The sequence below is a fragment of the Cherax quadricarinatus genome, chromosome 61 (assembly GCF_038502225.1).
Source record: "Cherax quadricarinatus isolate ZL_2023a chromosome 61, ASM3850222v1, whole genome shotgun sequence".
NCBI lineage: Eukaryota > Metazoa > Arthropoda > Malacostraca > Decapoda > Parastacidae > Cherax > Cherax quadricarinatus.
Window position 1 is genome coordinate 11,785,188 of NC_091352.1, and position 26,581 is coordinate 11,811,768.

General features: G+C 45.7%; 1 protein-coding gene across 1 annotated transcript in view; it reads left to right on the forward strand.

The window, feature by feature from the left end:
- The window catches only part of LOC128699363 (meteorin), a 179,762-nt gene that overhangs the window by 91,384 nt on the left and 61,797 nt on the right, over positions 1–26,581 (forward strand). The window contains exon 2 of the mRNA XM_053792030.2: positions 9,574–9,959. Within this exon, the coding sequence (XP_053648005.1) occupies positions 9,574–9,959 (386 nt within the window). The remainder of the gene's footprint in view (positions 1–9,573; positions 9,960–26,581) is intronic.

Consider the following 26,581-nt stretch of genomic DNA (forward strand, 5'->3'; position numbering starts at 1 on the left):
TCAACCCATAACAAAAACTTTAACAAGTCACAGGTCATGGACCAGGTGCCAGAAATCTGGAAAATGGCCTAACGTTATTCTCGTAGTGAACCAGGTCCCAGACATGAGACAGTGAATTACAAACCTGAACCACCACTATGTGTGCCAGCCATGAACAGGCAGCCAGCAGAACGTCTAGAGAAAAACTAGAAAAGATTACGGGGTGGGAAAAACAATCCTGTTTCACGAACCAGCCGAAACTCTAATGACGGACTTACAGAGATAAGTAGAGAGTATTCATGTGTAAAACTAATGAGAAAGATAAAAGGGAGACGAGAACTTGGAGGGTTCAGAGAGGACTTTTAACTGGCTGGTAAACTGGTTGCTAGAGTTCAGTCATGTAAGTGCAATTAGAGGACGTGGTAAAAAAAAAAAGACCGGAATTGGAGTACAGCTTTAAGCGAGAAGTATATGACATATAAGGAATTCTGCATGTCACCAAGCATATAACCCGAGGAGCATATTAGACGGGTAACTAAAGTAGAATATGCATAAAATAGCTTTCAGGAACCTTATCAAAGAATCATTTAATACGTACACGAATTATGTTATGCTTATCTTGGAGTATGAGGTGCCAGCATCGGACTCAAGAATTCTCGACTGGTGGTGAACGGGTGACATGCAGCCTTAGTAACCCTTTTGAGAAGTCGATAGGCTTGAAACCCAAATGACCACCGTAAAGGTGTTCGCAACGAGATTGATACGGGAACTGAGGAGCATGGAATACAAGGAGAAACTCGGGGAACTCAGCCCAGAAAGAGAGGAGGATCAATAGAGAGATATAATCATGATATACAAAATACTCAGAGGACTGGCTGCTTGGATAGAGGTAGACACGAGACATAGATGGAAGGTGGAGACTAAGGTGAGTCACAGGGATATTAGGAAGTGCTTTTTCAGTCCCAGGGTAGTAATGGGAGGGATTTGACCTCTGCAAGCACAGGGAGGTGAAGACAGATGTACACACTTGATAAGGAGCAGCGTAATTCATCTCTGACCTTCATATGTTGGTGATCTTTCTTTACTCCTTCACAACTCTTCTCTCTCTCTCTCTCTCTCTCTCTCTCTCTCTCTCTCTTTACACAGGGTTTGACAAGGTTAGGTTAAGGATCCCTAGCCTTGTTGACAAGCTGTTTACAGGTTAAGGATTCCTAACTTTATTGACAAGCTAAGAGCTGTTACCTACATCATCTCATTTGAAAGCATTTTTATTGTTATGAGACATACAAGTAGGGAACAGGATGAAGTTGGAGTCATCTGTGGGCCAGAATTTTCATTTGATCAACTGACGTTATCTCGTTGACATTATTATGCTGTACGAATGTGTTCCATACTCGAGTCATCCTGGGTATATATGATCTCAGATGGAGTGATGTTCTGGAGAAGGGTACAGCCAGAGTGAAGTTGCTGCTTTCTGCCCGTCTTGTGGTATACAATCTTGCTTCACTTTGTCCTCGAAGTGGATCCAAGTGTGGTACTTTGACAATATTGGCCTTGTACATGACAGTAAGGCCACCCACATCCCTTCTGTGTTGAAGACTCTGCTGAAATGACAGATCTAAACTCTCTCTCTCTCTCTCTCTCTCTCTCTCTCTCTCTCTCTCTCTCTCTCTCTCTCTCTCTCTCTCCAATCCCTTCAACCCCTTCACCCTCACATCTTACACCCCGATACTCTTCTCACCCTCTTTCAGCCTCATCCACCCCTCACCCCTTTACCCCTAACCCCCCACCCACCCGAACCCCCTTCATCCTCATTCTTTCAAGTCAGTCCACCCCAACCCTATTCACTTTCACTCTTTTCACTCCCATTGTTTCCACCTTCACTCTTTTTCTCGTAACAGGTCACAGGTAAATATAATGCAGAGATATAATGAGTATACTACCAGAAAACACAGTAAGTGTAAAGGGGCCAAGACTTTTCAGCACTCTCCCTTCATGCGTAAGGGGGAATCACCAGCAGACCAGACCCCTGGCTGTTTTCAAGAGGCAACTGGATAAGCTACTCAAGACAGTGCCAGTTCAGCCAGGCTGTCTGCATGTCTCAGTAGTACCATATCAGTAACCAGTTACCAGTAGATGAGTCACTACCAACCGTCTGTGTGAATCACTGACTGTTATTCTCGAGACTGCTTAAGGCTTCAAAGGAATTGTGAACGGGGATGGTGTACTCATTATCACCTACTGTCACCATGGGACGGTTTGACTGGGGCGCTCGAATTCCCCCGAATCGGAAGAAGGAGCTTGATTCTGGTTAGTCTGAGAACCACGACGTCTGTTTCCTCTTCGAGCTCTCAGTAGTACCAGTTACCAGTAACCAGTTACCAGTAGATGACTCACTACCAACCGTCTGTGTGAATCACTGACTGTTATTCACGTTGCTGCTAACCATAGCATGTTTTTGAACACCGCTCACCCTCTAGACACTGGTGGCTCAATCTGAGATAGAGAGCAGAGAGGCAGGGCGGCTGATGGTGCTTCCCATACTTTCCGTTATAATTATAAGTACTAACCAGCGTACGTGAGTGTTTTTACCCCATCCACGTTATCGAACCCACATGACACATGCGGCTGGTACCAACAGCTTGATCAAACGATCAAGGGGAGGAGCAGGTCTGGCATGAGACCCCTTTTTTCCATTCCTATTGGACCTCGCCCCTTTATTTCAAATATCGTACTCTCTCTACTTCCACATCATCTGTCTTACCCCTTTCCCCTTTTACCCTTTTCGCCCCCTCCACCTGATCCAGAGGAGGGGAGGGAAGTTCCAGTTTCTTGAATCAAGAGCCCTTGAGAGGAAGACAGTGAGATGGATGAGATGCTGGTGTTTTTATAGTCATGTGTCATGCATGACTGATCTGGCTGCGGGGCGCATGAGAGATAAGAGGAGATAAAGAATGAGAGAGAGAGAGAGAGAGAGAGAGAGAGAGAGAGAGAGAGAGAGAGAGAGAACTGAACAGAGGAGCACAGACTAATGTTTAGTTTCTTATTAACTCTCTCTCTCTCTCTCTCTCTCTCTCTCTCTCTCTCTCTCTCTCTCTCTCTCTCTCTCTCTCTCTCTCTCTCTCTCTCTCTCGCTCTCTCTCTCTCTCTCTCTCTCTCTCTCTCTCTCTCTCTCTCTCTCTCTCTCTCTCTCTCTCTCTCTCTCTCTCTCTCTCTCTCTCTCTCCCTCTCTCTCTCTCTCTCTCTCTCTCTCTCTCTCTCTCTCTCTCTCTCTCTCTCTCTCTCTCTCTCTCTCTCTCTCTCTCTCTCTCTCCCTCTCTCTCTCTCTCTCTCTCTCTCTCTCTCTCTCTCTCTCTCTCTCTCTCTCTCTCTCTCTCTCTCTCTCTCTCTCTCTCTCTCTCTCTCTCTCTCTCTCTCTCTCTCTCTCTCTCTCTCTCTCTCTCTCTCTCTCTCTCTCTCTCTCTTCCTCTCCCTCGCCCTCTCCCTCTCCCTCTCCCTCGCCCTCTCCCTCTCCCTCTCCCTCTCCCTCCTCCTCCTCCTCCTCCTCCTCTTCCTCCTCCTCCTCCTCCTCCTCCTCCTCCTCCTCCTCCTCCTCCTCCTCCCTTCTTCCTTCATCAGTCCACCTTCTCTATAACCTTCTCGATTTCTTGATAATATTCCCATTAGAGGGCACCGTAATAACATTCCTTAAGAAAGGTAATCTGACTCTATCATTAATAATGGTCAAAGCCATTACGACAGATTGTGTGTGTGTGTGTGTGTGTGTGTGTGTGTGTGTGTGTGTGTGTGTGTGTAAGAGAGAGCGCAGGGGGATGCATTTTCCTGTATAGAACATGTTTCTATTAGTCCAGCTTTATCATAACTTAGTAAAGCTTTACAGCAAAGCTTTGGAAAGTTTGGAAATGTTTACCTTTTTTTGTTTTTGAGTTTCGTTCATGAAAAACTTATTGGTATTGTCGACCATCAGGTTAGGTAAGGTTTGTCAGGAAACAGGACAAGTGTTTCCTGACGCGGGTCTTAGTTATATGATGGACCCGCAGCTAGAGCTTTTGGTCATTTGACTGGGACCTTCCACTGGCTTACCGGTCCACCTCTTTAAAAATTATAATTACCATTCGATCTGATTAATATCTCGCAGAAACAGTATCATACTGAGACTTCAGTATTTCGCTTATTTCCTTTGCTATCATCAGTGTAAGTACCATCTTGTGCAAGAATGGTATACAATACCGACAAGATGAAATTGAGACACATGTGCAACATCTGGGTATCTTTATTGTAGACGTTTCGCCATCCAGTGGCTTTGTATTGATAAAGCCACTGGATGGCGAAACGTCTACAATAAAGATACCCAGATGTTGCACATGTGTCTCAAGTTCCATCTTTCTTAAGCATACAGCTCGATACTGGATGTTGTTTTTCTCCCGGATTTTGCATCTGAGACGAAGTATTTTGCATTCCATTTAATCTCATTAATTTTTTTTTGGCTCACCTTGTCTTTCCTGGATTCTGCGTGATTCATTTAAGTTCATTATCTTCTGTTTGTCTAGCCAGTGTTTCCTTCCTCACTTCAGACAGCGTAGCACCATTGAGAATTCTGTGAATTCTTTGTTTTCGTCTCCAGGGAATTTGTGGCAGGGGTGGGTCCCTGCCATCACCAGCAAGTGGTAAGGGAGTAGCTGCCTGTCTTCGAAAGATACCAGGCAGCAGGTGGGAGGGAGGTGTTCCCTGTCTTCGAAAGATACCAGGCAGCAGGTGGGAGGGAGGTGTTTCCTGTCTTCGAAAGTACCAGGCGCAGGTGGGAGGGGAGGTGTTTCCTGTCTTCGAAAGATACCAGGCAGCAGGTGGGAGGGACGTGTTCCCTGTCTTCGAAAGATACCAGGCAGCAGGTGGGAGGGACGTTGTTCCCTGTCTTCGAAAGATACCAGGCTGCAGGTGGGAGGGAGGTGTTCCCTGTCTTCGAAAGATACCAGGCAGCAGGTGGGAGGGAGGTGTTCCCTGTCTTCGAAAGATACCAGGCAGCAGGTGGGAGGGAGGTGTTCCCTGTCTTCGAAAGATACCAGGCAGCAGGTGGGAGGGAGGTGTTTCCTGTCTTCGAAAGATACCAGGCAGCAGGTGGGAGGGAGGTGTTTCCTGTCTTCGAAAGATACCAGGCAGCAGGTGGGAGGGACGTGTTCCCTGTCTTCGAAAGATACCAGGCAGCAGGTGGGAGGGAGGTGTTTCCTGTCTTCGAAAGATACCAGGCAGCAGGTGGGAGGGACGTGTTCCCTGTCTTCGAAAGATACCAGGCAGCAGGTGGGAGGGACGTGTTCCCTGTCTTCGAAAGATACCAGGCAGCAGGTGGGAGGGACGTGTTCCCTGTCTTCGAAAGATACCAAGCAGCAGGTGGGAGGGAGGTGTTCCCTGTCTTCGAAAGATACCAAGCAGCAGGTGGGAGGGACGTGTTCCCTGTCTTCGAAAGATACCAGGCAGCAGGTGGGAGGGAGGTGTTCCCTGTGTTCGCCAGACACCAGGCAGCAGGTGGGGTGGAAGAGCGTGCGTCTCAGGCCCAGCGCCAAGTCGTTAGGCCATGATATAATTCCCTTTGTGAAGGACAGATAAGATAGAGCCTCAGGGCAAGAGACAGCGGGTGTTGGGTCCCGCCCCGTCAGGTGAAAGTGGCCGCATAATGCGCTTTAACATCCATTGGAGGAGATGGAAACGGCATAGCAACATGGAAGGTGAAAATGACGTGATGGTTTTAATTCTGCCTATTAACGTTTATTATTTCGTCAGGGGAAAAGTTCTGCTGATGCGAGTCTTTCTAGTTTGTTTGTCATGGGATTAAGAGTTAGATTGAATTCTTTGAATGGTTGCTAAGCGCTTGTGTGTCTTCCTACCTGGATTCTACCTGAAGAGTGTTCTGGGGGTCAACGCCCCCGCGGCCCGGTCCCAGACCAGGCGTCCTGGTGTAATATAATTGTATACTGGAGTGATCGAGGGTCGAACCATCATCCAGGCGATCCTAAGATTGTCATTCCCACGAGCACTTCCACTGCAGCACGCAGAGGTGACTGTAATTATATGGTATTAAAGTTAACTGGTCGGGGTGAGCTCTAGCTCTTGTATTTTGTATGTCATGGTCATGTCATGTCTCAGTGTTCCTCCTTACAATAAACAACTTGAAGAATTAGATACATGTGCAACATCTGGGTATCTCTATTTGTTAACGTTTCGCCAATCAATGACTTTATCAGTACAATACAAGGACATAACCTGAGACGACCGACTTGTTGAATATATATATATATATATATATATATATATATATATATATATATATATATATATATATATATATATATATATATATATATATATATATGCAAAACAACCACTCTGAAAGAATAGAGAAATTCCAAGCGCTTTCGTGATAATGTGAGTAGTCACGAAAGCGCTTGGAATTTCTCTATTCTTTCAGAGTGGTTGTTTTGCATATTCTGAAATCACCTGTTTACTGTGATCTTATTGCGTGTAAATTTTTTTAATTTTGCACCAAAAGAATCTTAGAAAACTTACCTAACCTTATTATAACAAGAACAATTTATTTTAGTCTAACCCAACTAAATATATTTTAGATTTGTTTACAATAATTTAATACTAAACAAACACAGTGAATATATTTTTTTCGTTAGGTTCAGAATGATTTTGGCGAAATTATTGCATAATATATATATATATATATATATATGTGTGTGTGTGTGTGTGTGTGTGTGTCGTGCCGAATAGGCAGAACTTGCTATCTTGGCTTAAATAGCAACGCTCATCTTGCCATATAGGACAAGTGAAAATTTGTGTATGCAATAATTTCGCCAAAATCATTCTGAACCTAACGAAAAAAATATATTTCACTGTTTGTTTAGTATTAAATTATTGTAAACAAATCTAAAATATATTTAGTTGGGTTAGGCTAAAATAAATTGTTCTTGTTATAATAAGGTTAGGTAAGTTTTCTAAGATTCTTTTGGTGCAAAATTATAAATTTTTACATCAACATTAATGAAAAAAATATATCTTTAAACATATAAAAGAAAATTTCAGAAAGGACTTAATTTTAAATGAGTTCTTGCTAATTGACCAGTTTTACATATTCGGCACGACATTATATATATATATATATATATATATATATATATATATATATATATATATATATATATATATATATATATATATATAAAGTCACTGGTGAAATGTCTACAAATAAAATACCCAGATGTTGCACGCGTGTTTTAATACTGTCGGTATTGTATACCATACATGTACAATAAACATCTTTATTTCTTTGTATAGTATACACAGTGTAATAAACACAAAGCATAAATAAAGCCGCTAACATGTATGTACATTTCGGCATTAAGGCAGGCGAAATTGCAGAACATTCACTACCCCTAGTGTGGCACCGCGCCGCGGAGGCGTCGACCCCCGGGAACATCCTTCAGGTGTTCCTCAGATACCCGGTGCAAGTTCAGTTAGGCGCCAAGGGGTCCTCCATCTTTGAGTGGTACAGAGAAAATCACGAAACTCTTAATTCCACGAGTCATGGGGAATGGGTCTTAATCAGGTTTGATCCAATACATAGATCAAGAGCCTATCACCAGCAACAAGTCACCTCTCTTTCTCTCTCTCTCTCTCTTTCTCTCTCTCTTTCTCTCTCTCTTTCTCTCTCTCTCTCTCCAAGGTGGTGAGGGTTGTGCCACCTACTCCACCTGTTTGAGCCATCAGCTGGCAGTCATTAATTCTACCAGCTGATTGTCAAAATTTTTTTGCTTATAGTTTCTTTTATCATGTTGTTTATACTGCATCAGGGTTCTGGTCTAAGTCGCGGGAATGATCAGGACTTGAGAAGAGTCTTAAGACTTAGAAAGCGGTGTACTAAAAGCAACAGACGCAGCAACAGTATTATCATTTGTATTAACACAGCTGCAACATCATCAGTAGCAGCAAAGGTAACAGCAGCAGCGATAGCACCAATTTTATCAACAGAACAACAGCAAGAATAACAGTAAACAAAGAATAACAGTAAACAAAACAACAAAAGCTTTATATGGTGACTAGAGTCCCAGGGATGAGGACCCTTTTTATGTTAGAAAGGTCGTAATAAAGTTACCTGTAATCTAATAAGGTGGCATTAAAGTTAGCTGTAATCTAATAACGTGGCATTAAAGTTAGCTGTAATGTAATAAGGTGGCATTAAAGTTAGCTGTAATCTAATAACGTGGCATTAAAGTTAGGTGTAATCTAATAAGGTGGCATTAAAGTTAGCTGTACTCTAATAAGGCCGCATTCAAGAAATTTTGATTAGATATACCACAAAATGTCGGTTATTTTGTAACAAGTTAATTATTACATAATAACTTTTTAAGAAAAATAACTCATTCAGAAGGCCACAGGTTCCCCACCCCAGGAGCGGGACGAGGACCTTGGCATTACGGGAAGACAAGCGGGATCCAGCGATATAAATATGTCACATGTTATATACCGGTGACTGGCTTCGAGAGAGTACTTTATCCCGGCCCCAGGCCACGCTTGCTATTTTGTTCCCGCGTCGTGTGATGTAGTGATGTATCGGATATCCGCATCCACAGAACATCCGCACAATTTCTTACATCCGCATCAGCGGATGTAAATTTTCACGTCCGATACATCTCTAGTGTGATGCTTCGCCTGTGAGGAGGTTTCGGAGAAATAGATGGAAAGAAAACGAGTTTTCTCTGAGGTTGTTTCTTGTGGAATTGAACGTAAGTTTGTTAAAAAGTAGAAACAGAACTAGCGATTTTTTTTGGTTTTTCAATGGACTGTGAAGGGGAGGTGATACGAGGGTGAAGTGGGTGTGATACGATAGTGAAGGGGAGTGATACGAGGGTGAAGTGGGTGTGATACGATAGTGAAGGGGAGTGATGCGAGGGTGAAGGGGGGTGTGATACGATAGTGAAGGGGAGTGATGCGAGGGTGAAGGGAGGGGATGATACAAGGATGAAGGACGGAGTAATACGAGGATAAGAGGAGGTGATATGAGAGTGAAGGGGGAAGGAAGGGCTGTAACATCTGCACTTACACACACACACACACACACACACACACACACACACACACACACACACACACACACACACACACACACACACAGAGGAGCTGTGGATCGACCCCTGCAACCACAATTAGGTGAGTACACACACACACACACACACACACACACACACACACACACACAAAGAACACTAACCTGACTATGACTCGCCAAACTCTGGGTAGAATCTCATAAATTAATCTCATTATGAAGAGTCAGTAATGAACACGGTGTGCAGGATTCACTAATTATTTTTAGATAAAATCATGTGTAGTCCTGGTTCTTAGTACGATAATGACCGCCATATTGGCTCATTTACGAGAGTGGATTTTGATGTCTGTTCTTATTTTTGTTTGTTTAATTTGGTAATACGTCTTTTATTTTAGATCTTTTTCCTGTCAAAAACGAGATATTTTCTGTCAAAAAATGAGATTTTTCTGTCAAACCCACATATTTTCGTCAACCTGTGTTGTTTTTCTTGACAGTGGGCTGGAGCAAGACGGGCGAGGGGTGCAGCCTGTCTACCTGAGCTGCTCCTCAGGGCGGGTTGAGTGGCAGTACCCTCGAGCCGGACTCAGAGTCATACTCAAGTCTCCCCACAAAGGGCGAGACTTCCACGCCTGCATCAAGGGCGGTGCCAAGTTCGAGGGCGCCAGGATCTACCTGGAGGGCCACCGCTCTCTCCTGCCGCTCTTCGCCCTCGACGACGGTCGTCCTCGAGAGCTGATCCGCTGCTTCACGAGTTACAAGGGCCAGGCGGCTCTGTACGTCGAGGCCGAGGCAGGGGCTGATGACCTCAAGAAGCAGGTGGCGGAGTTCGAGTATGATCTGCAGTCGCTCTCCAAAGGGGCCATCTACGATCCACTTGAAGGTAAGACACTCGAAGTTTTCCACTTGTGATACTTGTCTGAAGGAATCTGCAAACACATCAACACAGTGAGACTGATGGACCTACCTTCCTTCCCTTACATAAAAAAAGCATAAAGAAGGAGCATTGCAGCAGGCGTACTGGTCCATGCTAGCCAGGTCCAAGTCACCTACTAGCGTAAGCTACTTAAGAAAGGATTATAGCATCAGACCTATTAGCAAAAGCTAGTCGGGTCCAACTCACACCCACCCACACCCACCCTTATCCCCTCCCTCCCTTAAACCTCCCCTTTACTCTAAGAGACAGGCTCTTCTGGTTGGCTTTTTAAAACCAACAGTTATTGCTATTTTCTTACTACGATGGAGGTAACTTTATTACTGAACATGTATGGTATAAAGTACCCACAAGTTGAAGAATTAGACACATGTGCAACATCTGGGTATCTTTATTTGTAGACGTTTCGTCATCCAGAGGCTTTATCAGTACAAATTCAAGCACATAATGGGAAGACTGTAGAACTATATACAAGAGATGAGACAATCAGTCCCTCAGCCTTGGAGAAAGTGAAGAGCACCGTAGGTTGAGGGACTGATTACCTCATTTTCCGTATATACTTCTACTGTCTTTCCATAATGTCCTTGAATTCGTATTAATAAAGCCACTGGATGGCGAAACGTCTACAAATAAAGATACCCAGATGTTGCACATGTGTCTAATTCCTCATCTTTATTACTACCTGTTCTTTTTTTCCTTCCATCGAACCTGACTGCCATCTATTCCCTCAGGCGCTGTATGACCTCCCTACGGGTTATGCGCTCCTCCGGGAATTAATAATAATAAACCCTTGACCTTAATGGTGATTCTTCGTGACGCGTAACGTGTAATTAGTGGCTACGACCGACCTTCTTTTTATTGCATTTCTTGTCATAGGTAAATAAATAAAATCCTTTTAAGTTAATTTAGAAGATGTATAAATTTTGGATTGTTGTCCTAGACCTAGCGAGTTTTTAGTGGGACAACGTATTGTTCTCTGTAGAGCAACTACCATGGCATACTAAAGCTCTACACAGAGCAAAACGTCGTTCCGATAGAAAGTGGTTCGGCAGCGTGTTTCTTTTCTTCAAGAATTCGCTTTAAAAAAAAAAAAAGTCGAGTACCGTATATTTCGGCTCTTCACTGAGACCCTTCTGCAGGAGTTTTTCTCGACGAGACCCTTCAAGGTCTCGACGAGACTCTCCAAGGTCTCTAAGAGCTCTCGAGGTACAGACCTCGAGTCTTATTTGGAGAGTGTGAGCATCCGTGCGGGAGGTTGTAGCGGTCCCTCCCTGCCTTATATGTATCCCCTGTTTATACCCGTGACTGTGCGTGTCCACACAGTCGACCACTCACTGTATCCACACTATACCGGTCACTATACGCATCCACGCACTGTACTGTACGCGTCTCCGCAGTGTATCAGTCACTGCGTATTCGCTGTTTCAGTGACGGGGAAACTTAGAGGCAATCAGGTTAGCTATGGTAAGGTACGCAAGTTACTTGTAGTGTTATGTACGTCGGTCAAGCGTGGAGATGACTTTGACAGAAAAAACGAAAGATGAGGCAGCGTACAAGCTGAATTCTCAGTTCGCTGGACGGGGACGAATTGTGGTGAGCTGTGAGTGATCTCCAGGCACAAGAGCATAAGCTTGACCTCTAGGCCAGCACAAGAGCATGAGATTGACCTCTAGGCCAGCACAATAGCTCCACTTTCAGTCGAGCTCAAGAGTTTGGCTTCCTGGCGAGCATAAAAACAGTAGCTTCGCCTCCAGCCGAGTACAAGAGTACCAGCTTGGCCTCCAGGCGAGCATAAAAACACTAGCTTGGCCTCCAGCCGAGAACAAGAGCACCAGTTTGACCTCCAGCCGAGCACAAGAACACCAACTTGAGTGCCGGACAAGACAAACACTTCAAGGTCCGCCCTGACTCACGCCACACACACACATTGTAAACACTGGCGACTCGACTCCCCCCTCTCTTCCTCCTCGCCCTGATTCTTCCCCGTACGCCCTTCTCAAGAGCTAGAAAAGAGCTTTTGATCCTAGCATTTGGAGCTACCCTCCCCTTGGATCAAACTTGTTTACCTCCATTCCTCAGGCAGTGTATAACCCTTACAATGTTCGTGTTTCTAAATAATAATAATAATAATAATAATAATAATAGTAATAATAATAATACCTTATTATTACTTTGTGTACCCGTCTTAGCAGAGTCGAGGAAGACATCTATTGGGTTATTTAATCCAGGATGTGATGCTGGGTTATTAATTCAACAAAGCCAGGGAGTGTGGCTTATTTTCACGGGGGGAGGGGTTCCTTACCTAGGATGCGGGCGACCAGCAGCAACAACCTGGTCGATCAGGCAAGGAGCAGACGAGCCTGGCCCAAGGCCGGGCTCTGGGAGTAGAAAAGCTTTCATCAAAGGTACATCAAAAGTAAAGGTAACTGCAGTAAATTCTATATATTTATGTAAAAATGTTACCAGTTTTCGTTACAACGTGCATGTATTGTTCTGACATGTTTGTAATGTTGGTGATTCTTGTAATCTGTCCCCCTGATAACTAGTCAACACTGCCTGGTCAGGATCCCCTCGCCTTGACAGTCAACACTGCCTGGTCAGGATCCCCTCCCCTGATAACTAGTCAACACTGCCTGGTCAGGATCCCCTCGCCTTGACAGTCAACACTGCCTGGTCAGGATCCCCTCGCCTTGACAGTCAACACTGCCTGGTCAGGATCCCCTCGCCTTGACAGTCAACACTGCCTGGTCAGGATCCCCTCGCCTTGACAGTCAACACTGCCTGGTCAGGATCCCCTCCCCTGATAACTAGTCAACACTGCCTGGTCAGGATCGCCTCCCCTGATAACTAGTCAACACTGCCTGGTCAGGATCCCCTCGCCTTGACAGTCAACACTGCCTGGTCAGGATCCCCTCCCCTGATAACTAGTCAACACTGCCTGGTCAGGATCCCCTCCCCTGATAACTAGTCAACACTGCCTGGTCAGGATCCCCTCGCCTTGACAGTCAACACTGCCTGGTCAGGATCCCCTCCCCTGATAACTCGTCAACACTGCCTGGTCAGGATCCCCTCGCCTTGACAGTCAACACTGCCTGGTCAGGATCCCCTCGCCTGATAACTAGTCAACACTGCCTGGTCAGGATCCCCTCGCCTGATAACTAGTCAACACTGCCTGGTCAGGATCCCCTCCCCTGATAACTAGTCAACACTGCCTGGTCAGGATCCCCTCCCCTGATAACTAGTCAACACTGCCTGGTCAGGATCCCCTCGCCTGATAACTAGTCAACACTGCCTGGTCAGGATCCCCTCCCCTGATAACTAGTCAACACTGCCTGGTCAGGATCCCCTCGCCTTGAACACTGCCTGGTCAGGATCCCCTCGCCTTGACAGTCAACTGCCTGGTCAGGATCCCCTCCCCTGATAACTAGTCAACACTGCCTGGTCAGGATCCCTTCCCCTTGATACTTAACACTGCCTGGTCAGGATCCCATCCCCTGATAACTAGTCAACACCGCCTGGTCAGGATCCCCTCCCCTGATAACTAGTCAACACTGCCTGGTCAGGATCCCCTCCCCTGATAACTAGTCAACACTGCCTGGTCAGGATCCCCTCGCCTTGACAGTCAACACTGCCTGGTCAGGATCCCCTCCCCTGATAACTAGTCAACACTGCCTGGTCAGGATCCCCTCCCCTGATAACTAGTCAACACTGCCTGGTCAGGATCCCCTCCCCTGATAACTAGTCAACACTGCCTGGTCAGGATCCCCTCCCCTGATAACTAGTCAACACTGCCTGGTCAGGATCCCCTCCCCTGATAACTAGTCAACACTGCCTGGTCAGGATCCCCTCCCCTGATAACTAGTCAACACTGCCTGGTCAGGATCCCCTCGCCTTGATAGTCAACACTGCCTGGTCAGGATCCCCTCCCCTGATAACTAGTCAACACTGCCTGGTCAGGATCCCCTCGCCTTGATAGTCAACACTGCCTGGTCAGGATCCCCTCCCCTGATAACTAGTCAACACTGCCTGGTCAGGATCCCCTCGCCTTGATAGTCAACACTGCCTGGTCAGGATCCCCTCGCCTTGATAGTCAACACTGCCTGGTCAGGATCCCCTCCCCTGATAACTAGTCAACACTGCCTGGTCAGGATCCCCTCGCCTTGATAACTAGTCAACACTGCCTGGTCAGGATCCCCTCCCCTGATAACTAGTCAACACTGCCTGGTCAGGATCCCCTCGCCTTGATAGTCAACACTGCCTGGTCAGGATCCCCTCGCCTTGATAGTCAACACTGCCTGGTCAGGATCCCCTCCCCTGATAACTAGTCAACACCGCCTGGTCAGGATCCCCTCCCCTGATAACTAGTCAACACTGCCTGGTCAGGATCCCCTCGCCTTGATAGTCAACACTGCCTGGTCAGGATCCCCTCCCCTGATAACTAGTCAACACTGCCTGGTCAGGATCCCCTCGCCTTGACAGTCAACACTGCCTGGTCAGGATCCCCTCGCCTTGATAGTCAACACTGCCTGGTCAGGATCCCCTCCCCTTGATAGTCAACACTGCCTGGTCAGGATCCCATCCCCTGATAACTAGTCAACACTGCCTGGTCAGGATCCCCTCCCCTTGATAGTCAACACTGCCTGGTCAGGATCCCCTCCCCTGATAACTAGTCAACACTGCCTGGTCAGGATCCCCTCGCCTTGACAGTCAACACTGCCTGGTCAGGATCCCCTCGCCTTGACAGTCAACACTGCCTGGTCAGGATCCCCTCGCCTTGACAGTCAACACTGCCTGGTCAGGGTCCCCTCGCCTTGACAGTCAACACTGCCTGGTCAGGATCCCCTCCCCTGATAACTAGTCAACACTGCCTGGTCAGGATCCCCTCGCCTTGACAGTCAACACTGCCTGGTCAGGATCCCCTCGCCTTGACAGTCAACACTGCCTGGTCAGGATCCCCTCGCCTTGACAGTCAACACTGCCTGGTCAGGATCCCCTCGCCTTGACAGTCAACACTGCCTGGTCAGGATCCCCTCGCCTTGACAGTCAACACTGCCTGGTCAGGATCCCCTCCCCTGATAACTAGTCAACACTGCCTGGTCAGGATCCCCTCGCCTTGACAGTCAACACTGCCTGGTCAGGATCCCCTCGCCTTGACAGTCAACACTGCCTGGTCAGGATCCCCTCGCCTGATAACTAGTCAACACTGCCTGGTCAGGATCCCCTCGCCTTGACAGTCAACACTGCCTGGTCAGGATCCCCTCGCCTTGACAGTCAACACTGCCTGGTCAGGATCCCCTCGCCTTGACAGTCAACACTGCCTGGTCAGGATCCCCTCCCCTGATAACTAGTCAACACTGCCTGGTCAGGATCCCCTCGCCTTGACAGTCAACACTGCCTGGTCAGGATCCCCTCGCCTTGACAGTCAACACTGCCTGGTCAGGATCCCCTCGCCTTGACAGTCAACACTGCCTGGTCAGGATCCCCTCGCCTTGACAGTCAACACTGCCTGGTCAGGATCCCCTCCCCTGATAACTAGTCAACACTGCCTGGTCAGGATCCCCTCGCCTTGACAGTCAACACTGCCTGGTCAGGATCCCCTCGCCTTGACAGTCAACACTGCCTGGTCAGGATCCCCTCCCCTGATAACTAGTCAACACTGCCTGGTCAGGATCCCCTCGCCTTGACAGTCAACACTGCCTGGTCAGGATCCCCTCGCCTTGACAGTCAACACTGCCTGGTCAGGATCCCCTCCCCTGATAACTAGTCAACACTGCCTGGTCAGGATCCCCTCGCCTTGACAGTCAACACTGCCTGGTCAGGATCCCCTCGCCTTGACAGTCAACACTGCCTGGTCAGGATCCCCTCCCCTGATAACTAGTCAACACTGCCTGGTCAGGATCCCTTCCCCTTGATACTTAACACTGCCTGGTCAGGATCCCATCCCCTGATAACTAGTCAACACTGCCTGGTCAGGATCCCCTCCCCTGATAACTAGTCAACACTGCCTGGTCAGGATCCCCTCCCCTGATAACTAGTCAACACTGCCTGGTCAGGATCCCCTCCCCTGATAACTAGTCAACACTGCCTGGTCAGGATCCCCTCCCCTGATAACTAGTCAACACTGCCTGGTCAGGATCCCCTCCCCTGATAACTAGTCAACACTGCCTGGTCAGGATCCCCTCCCCTTGATAGTCAACACTGCCTGGTCAGGATCCCCTCCCCTGATAACTAGTCAACACCGCCTGGTCAGGATCCCCTCCCCTGATAACTAGTCAACACTGCCTGGTCAGGATCCCCTCCCCTTGATAGTCAACACTGCTTGGTCAGGATCCCCTCCCCTGATAACTAGTCAACACTGCCTGGTCAGGATCCCCTCCCCTTGATAGTCAACACTGTCTGGTCAGGATCCCCTCCCCTGATAACTAGTCAACACTGCCTGGTCAGGATCCCTTCCCCTTGATAGTCAACACTGCCTGGTCAGGATCCCCTCCCCTTGATAGTCAACACTGCCTGGTCAGGATCCCTTCCCCTTGATAGTCAACACTGCCTGGTCAGGATCCCCTCCCCTTGATAGTCAACACTGCCTGGTCAGGATCCCCTTCTCTGATAGCTAGTCAACACTGCCTGGTCAGGATCCCCTCCCCTGATAACTAGCCAACACTGCCTGGTCAGGATCCCCTCCCCTGATAACTAGTCAACACTGCCTGGTCAGGATCCCCTCCCCTTGATAGTCAACACTGCCTGGTCAGGATCCCCTTCTCTGATAGCTAGTCAACACTGCCTGGTCAGGATCCCCTCCTCTGATAACTAGCCAACACTGCCTGGTCAGGATCCCCTCCCCTGATAACTAGTCAACACTGCCTGGTCAGGATCCCCTCCCCTTGATAGTCAACACTGCCTAGTCAGGATCTTCTGCACTGATAACTCTGGTCGTCGTCTGGCGATGGTCGTAGATGCAGTGCTGTGTTGTGGCTCCTCTCCTCCTGAGCTAATCATAACACAGCCACAGCTGGGCTGTGTAGCTTGCACAGCTGAGATCACCAACCAGTCTTCCACGACGCGTGACAGATGTCCTGGGTCCTACACTCCACACTCCTGCGCCATGTTTTTGTAGTGAATTTCGGGGTTTTCTCTCTCTCAAAAGACAACGTTATACCCATTTTTAAAGGGGCCGACTGGTAAGTCAGTGGAAGGCCTCGGTCAGAAGACCAAAAGTTCCAGTGGCGGGTCATCATACGACTAAGACCCGCATCAGGAAACATTTGTCCTGTTTACTGACCAATCTTACGTAACCTGTTGATTTTTTAATTCTCGTAAGACGAGTCTCCCGTGCGTAAAACTGATTTGTTTAGTTACCGCTGATGGGCCCGTGCGGAATTAGTTTTCTTTATTAATATACTGCTAATAAGTATATTAGTACTTTTAAGTAAAATCTTTGGAAGAAATGTTCAGGCTGGTTGTATGACACCAGTTGACACTATTCTTATCCGCGTTCCAATGAAGCGCTACATCCGTAGGGGGGTCATACAACGCCTGGGAACTGTGAGACAAGCAGGGAGACAAGGAAGAGTAGGCAAGCACCAACTCCTTGAATCAAGAGGCCATCACCCGATGGAAGTCGCCCCATCCCCACTCCTGTCAATTCTGGCTCCATTGAGAGCACTTTCCGGCACCGGTCCCATTGAGAGCACTTTCCGGCACTGGCGTCATTCACAGACCCAGTTGATATATACACGTTCAAGGAAGGGTCGGTCTGTGCTTGTTGTTATAAGATGGTACATCTGGCAGGCACTGAGAGCCACAGGGCCAACCCAAGAAAAAAGTTGTCTTGGCATCGATATTAAGCTGGTTTTGGTAGATGTTCTTTATATATTCATAAGCTTTAATAACTATTTTTATTTTTCTGTATTTATGTATCCTGCCATTGTTAAGTGTAAGCATGATTTGTATTTTGTACAATCGTGTTTTATTTTGTTAATATCTGTGAGTCTGCAATTTTTTTTTGGCCCTCGATTGCATGATTACCAGTTTGTAATTATCTCTTTGTAGCTACTGAAACAGTTCTGCTTGTGGCGTCGCGTCTTCACCTCTGTTTGTCAGAAAATTTTATGTAAATTCCAGTGTTTGTAGGGATTTACTGTGTATGTGTGTGTGTGTGTGTGTGTGTGTATGTGTGTGTGTGATATATGTTTGTTTCTGTGTGTATGTATATGTGTCATGCACCCTTGTTCTGCCGGTCATGGTAGTGCCAGCAGACACACTCTTGTCTGGCAGTTTCCACTGATTGGTTTCTCGTTATTAAGTACGAATAAATTTCACAAACATGTAAGAATTTGTTCCAAGATATTCCAATAATCTCATAAAATTCCAGTAACCTCATAATGTTCCAGTAACCTCATAATGTTCCAGTAACCTCATAATGTTCCAGTAACCTCATAATGTTCCAGTAACCTCATAATGTTCCAGTAACCTCACAATGTTCCAGTAACCTCATAATGTTCCAGTAACCTCATAATGTTCCAGTAACCTCACAATGTTCCAGTAACCTCATAATGTTCCAGCAACCTCATAATGTTCCAGTAACCTCACAATGTTCCAGTAGCCTCATAATGTTCCAGTAACCTCATAATGTTCCAGTAACCTCACAATGTTCCAGTAACCTCATAATGTTCCAGTAACCTCATAATGTTCCAGTAACCTCACAATGTTCCAGTAACCTCATAATGTTCCAGTAACCTCATAATGTTCCAGTAACCTCACAATGTTCCAGTAACCTCATAATGTTCCAGTAACCTCATAATGTTCCAGTAACCTCACAATGTTCCAGTAACCTCATAATGTTCCAGTAACCTCATAATGTTCCAGTAACCTCATAATGTTCCAGTAACCTCACAATGTTCCAGTAACCTCATAATGTTCCAGTAACCTCACAATGTTCCAGTAACCTCACAATGTTCCAGTAACCTCACAATGTTCCAGTAACCTCATAATGTTCCAGTAACCTCACAATGTCCCAGTAACCTCATAATGTTCCAGTAACCTCACAATGTTCCAGTAACCTCATAATGTTCCAGTAACCTCATAATGTTCCAGTAACCTCATAATGTTCCAGTAACCTCACAGTGTTCCAGTAACCTCATAATGTTCCAGTAACCTGATGTTCCAGTAACCTCATAATGTTCCAGTAACTTCACAATGTTCCAGTAACCTCACAATGTTCCAGTAACCTCATAATGTTCCAGTAACCTCATAATGTTCCAGTAACATTTCCTCGCCAATTTACGAAACCTCATTAAAAACCTGGCCAATAATGAATAAGACACATGTGCAACAGTTGGGTATCTTTATTGTGGCAACGTTTCGCCCTCCAGGAGCTCTGTCAAGCCGTTACAAACACTACGTGTACACAGAGAGTATATTTATATCCTCTGATATCTCATTTGTGTCCATGTATTGTTTGTAACGGCTCGACAGAGCTCCTGCAGAGCGAAACGTTGCCACAATAAATCGTCACATCAGTTGCACTTCTGTCCTTATACCTAATTTATTCATTTTTGTCCAACTTATCGATATTTTATACCTTCTTCGACAAAATTCGGCCAGTTACCAAATACATGAGCGGATATAAATATTCGACACCTGGTACTTGTAATTTAAACAAAATAATTGACTTTGTTAGTGTTTATCTTGTACACAAGTGCGCCATGTGGTGACTGGCAATCTCTAGTTGTCATAATTGCCTGGTTGAGGCAACCTAGGAGATGTTAAGAGAGCAGCATCTAATCTCGTAAAGGCAGATGTTGCCGGGGTAATCATGGGTTGGGTGAAAGGACTGATCGAGTAAATTAAAACTGATTTTTTCCCGCAGAGAGATTCCGTAATGAACCTTTTTGATCGTGAATATCATTAACCCAGATGTCAGGGGATCAGCTCTCTTCACAGATGTGATGGGTTTAACTCTCTTCACAGATGTGATGGGTTCAACTCTCTTCACAGATGTGATGGGTTCAACTCTCTTCACAGATGTGATGGGTTCAACTCTCTTCACAGATGTGATGGGTTCAACTCTCTTCACAGATGTGATGGGTTCAGCTCTCTTCACAGATGTGATGGGTTCAACTCTCTTCACATATATGATGGGTTCAACTCTCTTCACATATATGATGGGTTCAACTCTCTTCACAGAGGTGATGGACTCAACTCTCTTCACAGATGTGATGGGTTCAACTCTCTTCACAGATGTGATGGGTTCAACTCTTCACATATATGATGGGTTCAACTCTTCACATATATGATGGGTTCAACTCTCTTCACATATATGATGGGTTCAACTCTCTTCACATATATGATGGGTTCAACTCTCTTCACAGATGTGATGGGTTCAGCTCTCTTCACAGATGTGATGGGTTCAACTCTCTTCACATATATGATGGGTTCAACTCTCTTCACAGATGTGATGGGTTCAACTCTCTTCACAGATGTGATGGACTCAACTCTCTTCACAGATGTGATGGGTTCAACTCTCTTCACAGATGTGATGGGTTCAACTCTCTTCACATATATGATGGGTTCAACTCTCTTCACAAATGTGATGGGTTCAACTCTCTTCACAGATGTGATGGACTCAACTCTCTTCACAGATGTGATGGGTTCAACTCTCTTCACAGATGTGATGGACTCAACTCTCTTCACAGATGTGATGGTTTCAACTCTTCACATATATGATGGGTTCAACTCTCTTCACATATATGATGATCTCAGTAGTAGTACCAGTTCCTAGTAAACCAGTTACCAGTAACCAGTGTACCAGTAGATGACTCACTACCAACCGTCTCTGTGTGAATCACTGACTGTATTCATATTGCTGCTGACCTAGCAGGATTTCAAACACCACCTCACCCAAGACACTGGTGGGTCAGTCAGTCTTACGAGAGAGAGCAAGGAGGCAGGTCACCGGCTGTTTGGCGCTTCCCACACTATCCGTAATATACGTACTACCAGCCTACGTGAGTATTTCTTTACCCTATCCACGTGTTCGAACCCCACATGATATTCACATATATGATGGGTTCAACTCTCTTCACATATATGATCGGTTCAACTCTCTTCACAGATATGATGGGTTCAACTCTCTTCACAGAGGTGATGGACTCAACTCTCTTCACAGATGTGATGGGTTCAACTCTCTTCACAGATGTGATGGGTTCAACTCTTCACATATATGATGGGTTCAACTCTCTTCACATATATGATGAGTTCAACTCTCTTCACATATATGATGGGTTCAACTCTCTTCACATATATGATGGGTTCAACTCTCTTCACATATATGATGGGTTCAACTCTCTTCACATATGTGATGGGTTCAACTCTCTTCACATATGTGATGGGTTCTACTCTCTTCACATATATGATGGGTTCAACTCTCTTCACATATGTGATGGGTTCAACTCTCTTCACAGATGTGATGGGTTCAACTCTTTTCACAGATGTGATGGGTTCAACTCTCTTCACAGATGTGATGGGTTCAACTCTCTTCACAGATGTGATGGGTTCAACTCTCTTCACAGATGTGATGGGTTCAACTCTCTTCACATATGTGATGGGTTCAACTCTCTTCACATATGTGATGGGTTCAACTCTCTTCACAGATGTGATGGGTTCAACTCTCTTCACAGATGTGATGGGTTCAACTCTCTTCACAGATGTGATGGGTTCAACTTTCTTCACAGATGTGATGGGTTCAACTCTCTTCACAGATGTGATGGGTTCAACTCTTCACAGATGTGATGGGTTCAACTCTCTTCACAGATGTGATGGGTTCAACTCTCTTCACAGATGTGGTGGGTTCAACTATATTCACAGATGTGATGGGTTCAACTCTCTTCACAGATGTGGTGGGTTCAACTCTATTCACAGATGTGGTGGGTTCAACTATATTCACAGATGTGATGGGTTCAACTCTCTTCACAGATGTGGTGGGTTCAACTCTATTCACAGATGTGATGGGTTCAACTCTCTTCACAGATGTGGTGAGTTCAACTCTCTTCACATATATGATGGGTTCAACTCTCTTCACAGATGTGATGGGTTCAACTCTCTTCACAGATGTGGTGGGTTCAACTCTATTCACAGATGTGATGGGTTCAACTCTCTTCACAGATGTGGTGAGTTCAACTCTCTTCACATATATGATGGGTTCAACTCTCTTCACAGATGTGATGGGTTCAACTCTCTTCACAGATGTGATGGGTTCAACTCTCTTCACTTATATGATGGATTCAACTCTCTCTTCACAGATGTCAAAGGTTTAACTCTTTTATTCACGGATGTCGCAAATTGTTAAGACGTCCCCTTCTAACAACATCCCAAATGACGTTTCATATGTTACTTTCTTCACACTGACTTCATGCGTCGTACTCTATGCGTACTCTTTGATTATCCCACACACCGTGTTAATACGCTTCATACACCATGTTAATACGCTTCATACACCGTGTTAATACTTTTCATACGCTGTACTTATAAGATGTAACAGAAGTCTTCCAAGGTATCTCAATGTCACGGAATTATTTCATGCATTGTATTACTCAAATCTTTATCAGTATTAAAAAACACTCAGTCTTGAGGAAACCGTCCATCTGAAAGAAGAAGACTGTTGATTTTTCCACCTGTAGGGTATTTCGCGGGGTCAGCGCCCCCGCGGTCCTCTCCCTAACCATAAATAATGCGCAGTACTTTGTACAAAATAGTCTTGACTTTCGTTGTATGTAGCATCTATGTATTTTGACGGGAGATATCTCAGTGGTTTCCAAATGCGGAAGAATGGTTAATTTGCCAAGTGCCATGTCAACCAGATGTGATGGATATATGGGCCAGCTGGCCGCAACAATAGCCTGGTTGGCCAGACGAACACCAGACAAGTCTGGCCCAGGACCGGGCTGCGGGAATAGAAAAACTCTCGAATCTAATCAAAGGTATATCAGAGATACTCATTTCAGTGTCTTGGGATTAGCTAGAAATCTTCGATAGCCATAATTAAAACTGCAGAGTGCCTACAATAAACAGGAGGCGCGTCGAGCACACAGAGAGAGAGTCAGGGACCTCTGACACTCGATGAGTGCCAGAGGTCCCTGACTTTTCAAAACGCCTTCCTTCTTGCATAAGGGAAATTATCAATAAAACCTCTGTATGTCTTCAAGAGGGAGCCGGATCAGCTCCTCAGATCAGTAGTTCCTCGCCAGCCGGCTGTGGTTGCTGCGACCTGCAGTAACAGCGTTTATCCATGAAGCCTAGTTTGGGACCGGGTCGCTGGGGGCGTTGACCCCCAGTAGCATCTTTCAGTTATTCTTTGGGTATCCCTCAGGGGGAGTAATTTAAACGTGAGGTGGAATTTGTAAGTTGTACAGTACTTCGTCTTTCCCAGATTTCGACGCATTTACCTGGCATTTCCGGCAGATGGCTGAATAAAGAAATAACAACCCACTCCCACCACCCACAACCCACTACCACCTACAACCCACTGCCACCTACAACCCACTACCACCCGCAACCCACTACCACCCACAACCCACTGCCACCCACAACCCTCTACCACCCACAACCCACTACCACCCACAACCCACTACCACCTACAACCCACTACCACCCACAACCCACTACCACCCACAACCCACTACCACCCACAACCCACTACCACCCACAACCCACTACCACCCACAACCCACTACCACCCACAACCCACTACCACCTACAACCCACTACCACCCACAACCCACTACCACCCACAACCCACTACCACCCACAACCCACTACCACCTACAACCCACTACCACCTACAACCCACTACCACCTACAATCCACTACCACCCACAACCACAGCTGCAAGAAACCCTCTAGAGTATGATCATAATAGCACTGCGTCACCCTCTGATGTTGAGACATCTTATGTGCCCCTCCTTAATCCATCTCCTTCTTGATCCTCCTCCTCCTCCTCCTACTCCTTACTCCTTACTCTAACCCTTCTTACTGTAAGTCGTACTCCAAATCCTACTCCTGACTATTCCTTATGCTTACTCCTCTGCTTATTCTCTTGCTATTCCTTTCTTTTCTTAATCCTTTCCTAAACTCCTCTTTCTGCCTGTCCATCCGCCTAACTCTCGCTTTATATATTGCCTTCGTCGAAACATCTCTGTATCTATCTGTCTGTCTATCTACATGTCTACCTACCCAATGAACTTTTTAATATACTATTAGCCACAAGGCACAAGTACAAGGTACAAATTCAAGGCACAAGCAAAATGCACAAATAGAAGGCACAAGTACAAACAAGGATAAATGCGGGGGTGGGAAAAAACTCCAGAAGAAATAGTACACAAATAGGGCGTGTTCAGTAAATTTAACTTCAACACTCAGACTGGAACAAAATAAACAGTGAACTCTCAGACATAACGCTGAGAAACAGTCCTGAACAGCCTCAACCCTCACCAGTACCTGGAAAATCTGAGAAGGCCTGAAAGGAGGTCAAATATATGAAAAAAATACATGCCTTTGATATACCCTTGATGTGTATCGAGAGCGTCATTGAGATCTTCATTCTTTCCCTAAGTAGCTGTAACCTGTCACTACTGAACGTCCTGTTATTCCCCGCTGTCTACTGGAAGACTTTCTTTACATATTCTTGCACTACCCTCCAGGTAGGTATATTTCTTCCGTGTCTTCTACAGAGGCGATTTTCGTGTTTTTTTTTTTTTTTTTTTTTTGGTATCATCCGCAAATAATGGCATGGAACTATGGCGAGTGTTTTCATCTGTGTCTGCTGTGAGGATAAACAGCAGAGGTGCCAGGACAGGACCGTGTCCTGGGGCACTGAGCTTTTTATTTTGCTAATGCTGGCTTTTGCTCATGGGATCTTCCATAAACAACTCTCAGAGAATCTTACATATACAATAATCAAAGAATCTTGCATGTACAACTAGTGTCAAAGAATTTCACACATAAAAGCTCAAAGAATCTTACATATAGCGACTCAGAATATATACTCTCAAAGAATCTTACACAACACTCAGAGAATTTTGGAAATCTCAGAATCATAGAAGTTGGAATTCCTATCTTTATACGTATATTTTACTATCATCCCCTTTTAAAATATATATAAATCCAAAATTTTGAAATAATGTTCATACATTCTTTTATTTGTTGCGGCGAAAGGGTGCTAATTAGGCTTGATCCAAGGAAGGAAAGTGTAACTTCAATTCCTTGTATCAAGAGCCCTTCACCAGAATCAAGGCATTTTCTCCCCTTGGTGGGTCGTAATTATAAAATATGTAATACGACTGGAGACAGAGAGAGAGAGAGAGGTGAAAGAGAAGTCAAACCCTGTGGTTAGGTGTAAAAAGAGGGAAAGAGAAAGAGAGAGAGAGTTAACTAAAAAAATATTTCAAGACACTGGTGCGTGACCAGACCAGACAGGCAGCCCACAGACCACACAGGCAGCCCCGCCAGATCTACCTCCTGTCCCTTCTCTCTCTCTCTCTCTCTCTCTCTCTCTCTCTCTCTCTCTCTCTCTCTCTCTCTCTCTCTCTCACACACACACACACACTGGTTGTTACAATGATAGACTAGGATATACTAGTTTCTAGTACAAGCTAGGAGCTGTTACCTATCTTAGTTCCTTGCCTAATATTACCCACTCAAGTGTCTATCAGAACATGTACTCTTGAATCAATATTCACAATACACACTTGACAAAACTTAACCTAATTCCTTACAGGTTAGGTAAGATTTGTCGGGGAACAGGACAGGTGTTTCCTGACGTGGGTCTTAGTCATGACCCACAGCACAAGCTTTTGGTCATCTGACCGAAGCCTTCCACTGGCTATGATTATAACCATTTTTTTTTATTTAATTTCTTCCAGTAATGTAATACAAAATCATCAAACCCTAACAGTACAATAATTCACAATGCGTATTAATAAATTTCTTGTAATATACGCAAAAATGAGGCCATTCTAGATCTTCCTCTTAATTAAGAAGAAATTATTTATTTACACAGTAAATCAGCAAAAAAAGTTATAATATTTGTAAGCCAGCGGAAAGCCTCGGTCAATTGACCAAAAGCTCCAACTGCGGGTCATCATTTAAGACCCGAGTCACGAAACACTTGTCCTGTTTCCTGACGAACCTTACATAACCGAAGGAGTAACCAGCTATGGGCCAGAGATGTCATTCTGTCTCGGGTATACCTGGACGGTGTTCCGGGGGTCAATGCCCCCGTGTCCCGGTACATGACCAGACCTCGCTGTGGATTAGGGCCTGATCAACGAGGCTGTTACTGCTGGCCACACGCAATCCATCGTACGAACCATAGCCCGGCTGATCCGGCACCATCTTTAGGTATCTGTCCAGTTCCCTCTTGAAGACGACAGGTTCCAAACTCGAGTCATTCTGGAAAGGGATGACTACTGATGTTCTTGAGAGAGGGGACAGGCAGAGTGTGGGCACTGTTTGCTGCCCGTCCTGTGGAATAAAAGCTGTCTTCTCGCTGACCGTGAAGCGTTGAGGGGCTCTGT